This window comes from Erythrolamprus reginae, chromosome 1 (genome assembly GCF_031021105.1).
Source record: "Erythrolamprus reginae isolate rEryReg1 chromosome 1, rEryReg1.hap1, whole genome shotgun sequence".
Taxonomy (NCBI): domain Eukaryota; kingdom Metazoa; phylum Chordata; class Lepidosauria; order Squamata; family Dipsadidae; genus Erythrolamprus; species Erythrolamprus reginae.
The window spans coordinates 349,058,949-349,070,998 of NC_091950.1; the positions used below are offsets into that span (position 1 = coordinate 349,058,949).

At 39.4% G+C, this 12,050-nt stretch overlaps 1 protein-coding gene across 1 annotated transcript in view; it reads right to left on the reverse strand.

The window, feature by feature from the left end:
• The window catches only part of AARS2 (alanyl-tRNA synthetase 2, mitochondrial), a 48,765-nt gene that overhangs the window by 1,275 nt on the left and 35,440 nt on the right, over positions 1 to 12,050 (reverse strand). Inside the window, exons 15-21 of the mRNA XM_070734243.1 lie at positions 10,346 to 10,483; positions 8,996 to 9,105; positions 7,423 to 7,531; positions 3,441 to 3,563; positions 2,772 to 2,882; positions 2,142 to 2,225; positions 454 to 564 (exon numbers count right to left, since the gene is read on the reverse strand). Of these exons, the coding sequence (XP_070590344.1) occupies positions 454 to 564; positions 2,142 to 2,225; positions 2,772 to 2,882; positions 3,441 to 3,563; positions 7,423 to 7,531; positions 8,996 to 9,105; positions 10,346 to 10,483 (786 nt within the window). The remainder of the gene's footprint in view (positions 1 to 453; positions 565 to 2,141; positions 2,226 to 2,771; positions 2,883 to 3,440; positions 3,564 to 7,422; positions 7,532 to 8,995; positions 9,106 to 10,345; positions 10,484 to 12,050) is intronic.

A 12,050-nucleotide genomic window follows, 5' to 3' on the forward strand; every position in this document is an offset into this window, starting at 1 on the left:
CACGAGAAGAAACCCGAATATGCCAAGACCTTCATATATATGTGTGTGTGTGTGTGTGTATAAATAAATAGAGAAAGAAAGGCTATACATAAAGCCAAATGGAAACCGTTGGTATCGAGTGTCGTAAAATAATACAAATGATAAATGAATTAGCTGTCAAATGTGTTCTTCATTTTTTTTCTTTTTTCTTTCTCTCTTTTTCTTCATTTTTTTCTTTACAAGGTATTTGTTTGTTTTAAAGCAGATGTACAATATCATTACAATATGATGTATAACTGGATGCAACAGATGATGTACTGTCTTTTTAATTGTATATAAATTCAATAAATTTTTTGGTAAAGAAAAAAGAAAAACAAATTTTCAAAATTTGTTTTCATTCAAAGAATGTGAAGATTTTGCTTCTATCTTTTCGGAATAATGGAAAACTGCAGAATCACAGGGAATTCCACTTACCTTGGCTACCTGACACGCGCAAAACACCTGATCTGGTGCTTGTGAGCTAAGCAACATCACAGAAGCCCCTGGTACTTTTTTACACAGTTGATTGACTGCTTTCATCAAGATCTAGGACAGAATCAAGAGATAAAAATAAACCCCCACCTTCAAAATGTTACCTGTTTTAATCAATGAATTTAAGAAGCAAAAGAAATCTTCAGTATTTTGAATTGTATCATGTTATAAAGTAGTACGATATATAGTGGTAGCTCTACTTACAAACCTAATTTGTTCCGTGACCAGGTTCTTAAGTAGAAAAGTTTGTAAGAAGAAGCAATTTTTCCCATAGGAATCAATGTAGAAGCAAATAATGTGGGGAAACCACAGGGAGGGTGGAGGCCCTGTTTCCTCCCAGGAGATACCTAGAGAGGCCCCAGAGAGGCTTCTCCCCACCTTTTCCAGCCCTGTTTCCTCCCAGGAGATTCCTAGAAAGGCCCCACAGAGGCTTCTCCCCTTCTTTTCTGGTTACAGTATTGGAGGGTCAGATTTGTAAGTGGAAAATGGTTCTTGAGAAGAGGCAAAAAAATATTGAACACCTGGTTCTTATCTAGAAAAGTTCGTAAGTAGAGGCGTTTTTTGGCAGAGTACACTACCATGGACTGAAGAGAAATGGACAAAAGGAAGGTTTCAGTTTACATAATTCTAGAATTGTAAGCGTTAGGAGTTAACTCTAATCATTAAGGAGTTCAGAATGAACCACCCCACTCACACTATTTGAACAGTTCAGATGTGAGCTTTCGCCTGCTCTAAGCTGCTTAACACTTGAAGAAGTATAAAGAACTTGAACATTGGGCACTATCTAACAAAATGAAATTCAATGGTGAAAAAAGCAAGAGTACATTTAGGCAAGAAAAACAAAATGCACAGGTACAGAATATGTGGTACCTTGCTCAATAGTAATTACTGTGAGAGGGATCTTGGTGTCCTAGTGGACAACTTTTAAAGCCAACTGTGCTGCAGCTGCCAAAAAAGCTGACACCGTTTTAGGCTGCATTAACAGAGGGATAGGATCAAGAATACTGTGCATGAAAAGTTAATACCACTTTATAATGCCTTGGTAAGGCCACACTTGAAATACTGCATTCAGTTTTGGTTATCACGATGTAAAAAAAGGATATTGAGACTCTAGAAAGAGTGCAGAGAAGAGCAACAAAGATGATTAGGAGATGGAGGCTAAAACATATGAAGAACGGTTGCAGGAAATGGGTTTGTCTAGTTTAATGAAAAGGACTAGGACTAGGGGAGATCTGATAGCAGTGTTCCAATATCTCAGGGGTTGCCACAAAGGAGTTAGCCTATTTTCCAAAGCACCTGAGGGTAGGACAAGAAACAATGGATGGAAACTAATCAAGGAGAGAAGCAACTTAGAATGAAGAAGAAATTTCCTGACAGTTAGAACAATTAATCAGTGGAACAGCTGGCCTCCAGAAGCTGTGAATTCTCCAACACTGTCAGTTTTTAAGAAGATGTTGGACAATCATTTGTCTGAAGTGGGGTAGGATTTTCTTCCTAGGCAGGAGGTTGAACTAGAAGTCCTCCAAGGTCCCTACCAACTCTGCTATTCTATTATAAACTACTGATTGTCAAAACAACTTCAGCATGGTATGCTGGTTTCTAAGAGAAATCCACAGTTGGTTAAAACTCACAAAAGGTGTCTCAGCAGGGATAGTATCAATGATGACTGGCTCATTGGAATACTTTGTCAGCAAGCCTTGCACCTTCTCTGCAGCCTAGAGAAAGAATGCACAAAAAGCATTAACAGTGGCTGGGTAATGTTATGCAGGGCTTCACGTTAGGAGCCCCCAATTAAGTCCAAAGAAGAAATTCAAACACACACGGTTGTAAAGTAAACAAAGTTGGTTTATCAAAAAGAAAATATAGAGCTCCCACAGAGAAGGCTCTTCCCCTAGGCCCTGCCAAGTGACATTGTCTAGTTGACGGGACCTGGAGAAGGCCGACTCTGTGGGACCTAATTGATCGCTGGCATTTGTGCGGTAGCGGGCGGTCCCGCCACTTGCCGCATTTCTTTATATATTCATTTATTTAAAAAGTATTTCTATACTTACATATAATTAATTAAAATATTTGTCATTCTGAAGTCAACATAATAAACCTCCAGCTCAGAATTTGTCACAATCGGGTTTAACAGTCATTCGGTTTTTATTGAGCATGATAAAGTCCCATAGTTAATTATGGCTCTATGCTTATTTAAATTTTTGTAGCTTACTATGAAATTCTGTCGTGCCTGCCAAAATGAAGAATTGCGAGATCCTTACCAGTCTGATTTCCATTTTCCTATGGGCATTGTTGGCTGCTTGCTGCAGTGTTTTGAGAGTAGCCTGCAGTTTCCTTTTTTGCCACTGGGGCATTTTTGTAGCATCCACCCTCTGTAAAACAAATCAACGCTATTTCTTAGATTCTTTTTCAGATGGCAGAAGCAAAGAATTTTCCAGCAATGCAACTAAAGATAGAATATTAGTTTAAAAAAAAAAAATCTGAGCAATGTAACGGTTATTTGATTACCTCCAACATGTGGGTCCTCATTTTACTGACCTTGGAAGGATGGAAAGTTCAGTCAAACCTGAATCCTGTCAGGATTGAACTTCAGGCTGTGGGCAGAATTTGCCTGCAATACTGCACTTTAACAAGTGCACCCCCAGGCACTTTCAGTTTAATGATGCCTATATCTATCTATGCTGAATATGTTGCCCTCACATGGGGGTGTGGGGAGAGGGTCAATCTTCAGTAAACATTTAACTTATCAAAGAATCCAAACCTAAAATCAGATCTCCTATCCTCAAATAATATACTAATATTTCCATTCATTCAACAAATATAATATAAGCTTACTTGACGACCAGGAGCTTAATGTGAGAATAAGGTCATGTGCCAGTATTAAAAAAAAAAACTTCCCATAAATTCTTCTGAACACAGGCACTACTCACATCACTCAGATGACCAACTTCCTTGGAGAGCTGCCACGCTTCATTAATTGAGGCTCTTCCCATTTTTACTTGGGTAGCGAGTGAATCCGTTTCTTTGGCCAAGAACTGGCCAATATCCTGAGCCTATAAAAACACAGGTACTGTGTCTACGTAATATAATAAATCTTCAACAAACTTTAAGCAGAGTTAATGTAGCAATGAGGGTTAGTCAGTCAATGAATCAGACTTAGTACAAAATAGAAAAATACATATACAGATAGGCAAATAAACAGTAGTTACACACCCCACTACCATAAATAATCCCAATAATGGTTTACAAACCAGTTATCGCACACAGCAAAATTTACACGCAGCAAATATAAATCTCTCTAGTATAAGCTCCCCCAAGAGGAACATCGTTGGCTCCCTCTTATGGTCAACAGAAAATGACTCTTAAAGGTACAGTCTTAAACTTACATTGTTAGCTTCTGTTTTGCAACACCGAATATATTACATACAATATATAGTGTTCCCTCGCTTTTCGCGGGGGATGCGTTCCGAGACCGCCCGCGAAAGTCGAATTTCCGCGAAGTAGAGATGCGGAAGTAAATACACTATTTTTAGCTATGAACAGTACCACAAGCCTTCCCTTAACACTTTAAACCCCTAAATTGCAATTTTCAATTCCCTTAGCAACCATTCAGATTATTACTCACCATGTTTATTTATTAAAAGTTTACTAAAAAAAATATTCATTAAAGACAGACGAAACTTTGGCGAGGACATATGACGTCATCAGGTGGGGAAAACCGTAGTATAGGGAAAAAACCCGGGAAGTATTTTTTAATTAATATTTTTGAAAAACCGTGGTATAGACTTTTCGCGATGTTTGAACCCGCAAAAATCGAGGGAACACTGTACTAACATACTGTATTAATTATTTGTTCACTGGACTCCTGGAAAAAGGGCTGCTGTTCAGGAGAGCATAAAGTGCAGTAATGGGCTGCAGCTGGTATGGCTGGGATTGGGGCTCCAGTAGCGGGAATTGAGATGCGTGCGCATCTCTGGGCCCCAACGTCCAAGCATGCCCACGTGAGATTTGGCTTCTGCCCATGCGCAGCAAGCAAAATCTCATGCGAGGACACTCTCTTGCGTGACATTTCACCGATTTTGGGGATTTTTTTTCTTCTGTGCATGCGCGGAAGCAAAGAAATCGCCGAAAATAGGTGAAATCTCGCACGCAAAAGCATCCTTGCGTGAGATTTTGCTTGTTGTGCATGCGCAGAAGCCAAATCTCGCGCCGACGGGCATGTGTGTCAACGATCCCGAAGAGCGTACCGTTAGCGGCTGGTAAGTGCAACCCCCACCTGATAAAGTGGGTTGCTGGTGATGGGGGGGAAAAGCCAGAAATCTCATTAAGATGCAGTCTTAGGAGAAAGAGGGTGAAATTAATGATAGGAGGAAACGAGACTGCTCTCAGAGGTATGTATGTTGGTGGGACAGTTACAGTGAAACTAAAGTAAGCACTAGTGCAGACTAAAAGCCTCAGGAGTTATGGATAAAACTGAATGGAAAAGGTGACAACAGAAGAAAAGAGATAGTCTTTATTATTAAAAGCTACTGTCTTGCCTAATTTCTACCCTCTCTTCTATACTGCTCAAAAAAATAAAGAGAACACTTAAGCAATAGAATATAACTCCACGGAAATCAAACTTCTGTGAAATCAAACTGTCCACTTATTTATTTATTTGATTTTTTTTAATGCCGCCCTTCTCCTTAGACTCAGGGCGGCTTACAACATGTTAGCAATAGCACTTTTTAAAAGAGCCAGCATATTGCCCCCACAATCCGGGTCCTCATTTTACCCACCTCGGAAGGATGGAAGGCTAAGTCAACTTAGGAAGCAACACTGATTAACAATTTCATTTTGTTGTTAGCACATTCAAAGTATTTAATGAGAATATTTCATTCATTCAGATCTAGGATGTGTTATTTGAGTGTTCCCTTTATTTTTTTGAGCAGTGTATAAAAATTTACCATCTGACACGGACAAAAGGGGCAGAAGGTGTTCCTTTTACAGCTCATCTTGATGCATATTTTGTCCTTCCCCTGCTTAAGAATGGAGAAAGACAAAGCACGGACAAAGGGGAGAGGAACTGCTCCTAGCAATGATTCTATCTGCATAGAATGGTTACGGTATTAGGGTCGTATTAAGAAATCTTATTCCATCTTGAATTGGGAACAAATCTAGTTAGATTTCTCCAACAACCAATTGCAGGCTTCCCAGGAGATTACAAGAGAGCAGCAGAGGACACATCAAATCAGGTCGTGGATGTGGATGAGAGTTTAATTAGTTCAACTGCAATATTGCTACCTGGAATTGGGCTGCATCTGCTTATCAATCTGGTGCTAAGCGAACTGTTTTGACTCCCTGTCCATTTTGTAACCTGATTCAAGATGCTGGTTTATAATGTGGAATCTTTTCTAACTTGGAAAGAGACACCCAGAAGAATTGACTGCTTACACACAGTATGTCCCTACTTTGGGCTTTATATCTTCCTTTGTTATGTGGATGAAGTGTTGGGGGAAAGGCTACAACAAGCTGTGGAAAGTTAGAGACTTCTCCTGGTAGTTTCCTCCATACTAGCTTTGAATTGTGTGCAATCAAGTCAGTGCTGGCTATTAGCAATCCCACACAATCAGACCTTCTCAGGGATGTTTTATGCCAAACCTGCTCTTCCAAATCTTCTAATTGTGCACCAATTGAGTCATTCCACCTTATAATTCCACCCTTCTGTCATTTGAGGAAAGGGAATGGAATTGGCAAGGGTTTGCAGAGAGGTCAAATGCAGAGACCCCAGCAGCACAGGGACTGGGGCACATTGCTCACCCTTGGGTTAATTTGAAGCACTCAGGCCTAGTTAGAATTAGATAATATTTTAAACCAAACATACCAAAATAAGCAGAAAGAAAACAATTGCAAGATTGTTACACACCCACAACTTCTATCTATACCAGTGGTTCTCAACCTTTCTAATGCCGTGACTCCTTATGTTGTAGTGCCGCCAACCATAAGTCTAGCGCCAATTCTCCCAACAGAGCTTTAAGCTGATTGGGGTCAGAGGGACACCCCCACTGTAAACGCCTGATAGGTCAGATTGTAAAAATATGTAATTAAATAGTTAACAGTGTGTGTTTTATTAACTCCTCCTATTATGATGTAAAATCCTGCCACGTCATATATGCATCACATCCGTCCTCCTGAGATTCTCCATATTGTATTGTACTGTTCTTTGTTAGCTGCCATGATGTAAAGACGTATTTTATATGCCTCTCATGGCATACTTTATTTTTCTACTTTTATAATAAAAGAAACCTTGTTTTTGAAAGCAGATTCTTTCTTTTAATCCATCGACCTCCAGAAATGATTTATTATGGTTCACACGGACTGTAATATATCGTCTATTTCTGACACTAAAGCTATGGGAAATTTCTCTTTTCCCATGGATTTTGGCGACCCCTGTGAAATGGTCATTTGACCCCCAAAAGGGTCCTGGCCCTTAGGTCGAGAACCACTGATCTATATGGAGTCTATACAGACTCTAGCTGGAATCTACACAGAGGTTCCAGGTTTCCCCCTTGCTTTCATCTTCTCTGTTTCAAAACAGAATATCTCAGTCTTTTTCAGAATGACAGACCTTGACAGAGCGAAGGACTATGTGACAGAGATCAAGCTTGCTTAAGTGATTCTGAATCGCAGAATTTGAGCAGAGTTGGAAAGGGAAGGGCATAGCATCAACATGAGACTGGAGGCAACAGGTGGGCAGATACGAGATACAATGAGCATTGGAAATGGCCCCATCCAGACATCCTTCTCCAGACAATACAAATGTGTCATATCAAAGGAAGAGAAAAGGAGGACACCAGATCCAGGGGGCTGTTTAAACAGCACCAGCACCTTCACCTTTGTAAAAATCTTGCAGCTATTTCACTGAGGTCTTACTTGTTTGGCTTGCTCTCCTGTCACTGCAGCAATCTGGCTTATTCCTTTAACTGCCTGCCGCTCCGAGATGATGATGAAATCTTGTACATCTCCTGTTTGCAGAAGGTGTCTGGAGAGGAGAGAAAGAGGGGGAAACAGGCTTTGTCTTTTGAAAGGAGTCAGAAATCCAAAACCCATCTCAGTACATATACTGCTCAAAAAAAAATAAAGGGAACACTCAAATAACATATCCTAGATCTGAATGAATGAAATATTCTCATTGAATATTTCATTTGAACAACAATTCTATTTGCACAACAGCATGCGAAATTCACTCTCAATCAATGTTGCTTCCTAAGTGGACAGTTTGATTTCACAGAAGTTTGATTTACTTGAACTTATATTATGTTCCCTTTATTTTTTTTTAGCAGTGTATAAAGGATCTTGGTATAAGTCAATTAAATGGCAGAGACAAGACAGCCTCCAATCCCCTCATGTGAGCCATGGCCAAAAGAAGGGTATTTCCCAACTTCTAAAGCCAAATCACCCTATCAGATTTGGTCAATAAATAGCTCATCTGCACTGAACTTCAAGTGCTTGCAATCAATCAATCGATCGATCGATCGATCAATGGATAAATAGATGGATAAATAAATAGATAAATAAATAAATAAGAAGGAAGAAGAAAAACAAAAACTAAAATCTGTATTTTAACAGTATTTTTGGCAGCAAGTTATAATGTATCATTTTATATTTAGCATTTAGACTTTTACAGTGTTCCCTCACTTTTCGTGGGGGATGCATTCCGAGACCGCCCACGAAAGTCGAATTTCCACGAAGTAGAGATGTGAAAGTAAATACACTATTTTTGGCTATGAACAGTATCACAAACTTTCCCATAACCCTTTAAACCCCTAAATTGCAATTTTCCATTCCCTTAGCAACCATTTAGATTATTACTCACCATGTTTATTTATTAAAGTTTATTTTAAAAAAATTATTAAAAGCAGATGAAAGTTTGGCGATGACATATGACATCATCGGGTGGCAAAAACCTGCGAAGTATTTTTTAATGAATATTTTTGAAAAACCTTGGTATAGACTTTTCGCGAAGTTCAAACCCACGAAAATCGAGGGAACACTGTATATCGCTTCACAGTGCTTTACAGCCCTCTCTAAGCGGTTTACAGAGAGTAAGCGTATTGCCCTCAACAATCTGGGTTCTCATTTTACCGACCTTGGAAGGATAGAAGGCTGGGTCAACCTTGAGCCTACTGAGATTCGATCTGCCAAACTTCTGGCAGACAGTGATCAGCAGAAGTAGCTTCCAGTACTGCACTCTAACTACCGGGCCACTGAAGCTAATGAAAGCTCCCCAGGTAAGATTCTCACTACCAAAATGCACAAGGGAGGCGGCCAACTAAGACCCCCTGGCAGTTTACAATGAAGCAGAGTGCTGTGACAGGCTGCAGAAATTATGCAGACTGAAACTGGGAAGCAGACTGCAAAGTTTGAGGAAACCCACTTCGCACGCACAATGACAAGGCGTGTGCAAAACATCCCAATTTAAAAGGAACAGGACAAAAATACTTACACTCCACAGCACAGCTCCACCGAGGTATTCACTGCATGCTTAGAATCCTCAGCCAAGACCTTTTCAACTGGGACACCTACTGACACTACACGAACCAGATCAGGATACACCTGAAAGGTTTCAGAAAAGACTACATGACTGTAGGTCTGCATGTACAATGTAGGTCTGCATGTACAATCTCCATTCATTCGCCCATATTTCTTAAAAGTGGCAGTATAGCAGCACAAACCCTTTTGTTTGTGTCAGCATCACATGCGCATATACAAGGAGATAGGGTTTAGATCATGTGCTATGACTACTAATGTTTCTGACAAATAACTGCTGGATGGGAAAGATATTACTAAAAAGTGGAAAATGGTTTAACTTGATACATTTTCAATAACAGTCAAATGCTTGGCTACCAATTTCTGAGACACTCAAATTCCACCAATTTCAAAAGTTCCATTTTTTTCAGAATGCTCGGTGTTTTGTGGCTGGGAACTAAACTAAAGAGGGAAGGAACAAGTATTAGATGGAAATGAGATCCCAAAGCAGGAACCAGGTAGCATAACTATAGAGAAAGTATACATTATTATACACAATGCTGGCTATTTCAAACGTTTTCAGTTCCAATATTCTTTGAAATTTAACCGCAGTACTTATGCTCCCTAAGGCCTATTTGAAAGTTATAGACATAGAGGGGTCACTCTCACATGCTTCTCCCAATTTTGCATAAACAATGAATGTGTTTAGCTGAAAACAGTTACAGGCAAAGCATAAATGGCAATTCTGCATAACTGATCATGCAGGAAGTATAACTTCTGATGAATATGATGATTATATTCTCTGCACAAACCTAATTTAATCGTTGAAGAGTATGATATAACGCTCTAAAATGTATTCCATGTTTTTCTAGGGTTTTTATTAGCGTTTCTTTCAAATGTACCAAAAGAATTAATCACTAACATTCACAGGCACATCCTTTGATCTGTCTATCCTGAGGTTAAAAAAAGCCCTGTTAAATTAGAGATAAAAACCATCTAACAGTTCTTTATAGGTCAGAATTTTAATTTCAAAGGACCATGTTGTATATAATCCACAGTAGAATTTAGTAAAAAGTTTTTAGAAAAATTATATGCATCAAAATGCAAAACAAACGGGGCAAATCATTTTCTAATTTTTGACTCACTTTTAAAATGCATAATCTTTATAACTGTTAAACATTTTGATTAAAAATACCTTCAAGAACTTAAAGGTTTGCCTAGAAATGACTCTAAATGTCTCCAGAACAAAATGCCTACCCTGGCTGAGGTCATTTTGGATCTGCTTTTAGCTATTTAAAACATTTTCCTTTAATCATTGCCAAATTACCATATCCAGTTTCCGGAGTCCTAGAACATCATTGGTCTGATTGAGGGGAACTTTTCCTGTATAGACAGTTTCATTCCTTTTGATCATCTCTTGGACCATACTTTCTATCTCTTGAAGATTTTCTGTTTTTAAGGGGACCTGGTGAGAAAAGATATACAGTGGAACCCCGACATAAGAGCTGCTCTACTTAAGAGCAACTCGAGATAAGAGCTGGGAGGGGAGAGATATTTTTGTTCTACTTACAAGCCCAAATTCGAGATACAAGCGCCAAGGAGCTGTCTCCTGAAGCCGAACGCTAACTTCCGCGTTCGGCTTCAGGAGACAGCTGCGAAGCGGCGCGCGTGTTTTAAAAGGTTGCAGCCGGCCTGGGGGGCTCGGGGGGGTGCTTGCAGCTTTCTTTCTTGCTCTTTTTCTTTCTCTCTTTTACCTTCCCTTCCTCTATTTCTTCTTTTCTTTCTCCTTCCCACCTTCTTCCCTCCCTCCCTTCACTCATTCCTCTCTTACTCTCCCCTTTCATAAGTTTCCTTGCTTCCTTCCTCTGTTCCTGTCCCTTCCCCCTTTCTTTCTTTCTTTCTTTCTTTCTTTCTTTCTTGCTCTTTTTCTTTCTCTCTTTTACCTTCCCTTCCTCTATTTCTTCTTTTCTTTCTCCTTCCCACCTTCTTCCCTCCCTCCCTCCCTTCACTCATTCCTCTCTTACTCTCCCCTTTCATAAGTTTCCTTGCTTCCTTCCTCTGTTCCTGTCCCTTCCCTCTTTCCTTCCTTCCTTCCCACCCTCCGTCCATTCATTCACCCATTCCTCTCTTGATCGCTTAAAGCCGGTCCCTGGTGCAAAAAGGGTTGGGGACCTCTGTCCTACAGGATTGGGTGGCAGAGAAGTTGAACATATGTAAATTTAAAAGTTTAAGAAAGTTTACAAGTTAAGTGAAAGAAACTTCATTATTCATTTATATGTACATGTACATTTCTTCATTAAAAACATGTCTTTCTGCATAATTTAGACTAACTTTGTGAGTTTTTTGAGGGCTGGAACCAATTAAAATTATTTACATTAATTCCTATGGGGAAAAGTCGTTCGAGATAAGAGCTGCTCGACTTAAGAGCCCAGGTCCGGAACGAATTAAACTCGTATCTCGAGGTACCACTGTACTTCATCAGAAAGATGCAGCATGTATATTGTACAATCCAAAAGAGAGGATTATTACTTTCCAAAATTCAGTTTCAGGTGTTAACACTCATTAGAGTTTTGAGCCTCAGAGTGCTCATCTAAAAACTGGAATCAATAGTTCTTGAACCAAACTATATATAAGATTTATTTGCCAACATACACATACAGTATTCTGTGTAAGAGAATGCTAATAAAACTTACATTATTAGGCTTTTAGTGTGAAAATATCAAGTATTTGCAATAGCAATTAGGATTAGATGGCAATTAACGGGTTGTCTTGTACATGTTGCACATTAAGATATTAATCTATAGCTAAATGCTCCAAAGCTAAATTGCCTACATCACTCCACCTCCATTTATACAGTGGTACATCTACTTAAGAACGCCTCTACTTAAGAACTTTTCTAGATAAGAACTGGATGTTCAAGATTTTTTTGCCTCTTCTTAAGAACCATTTTCTACTTAAAAACCCGAGCCTGGAAAAATTTCCCAGGAAATTTGAGAGCGGCACGAAGGCCTGGCCAGTTTCCTACCATTCCT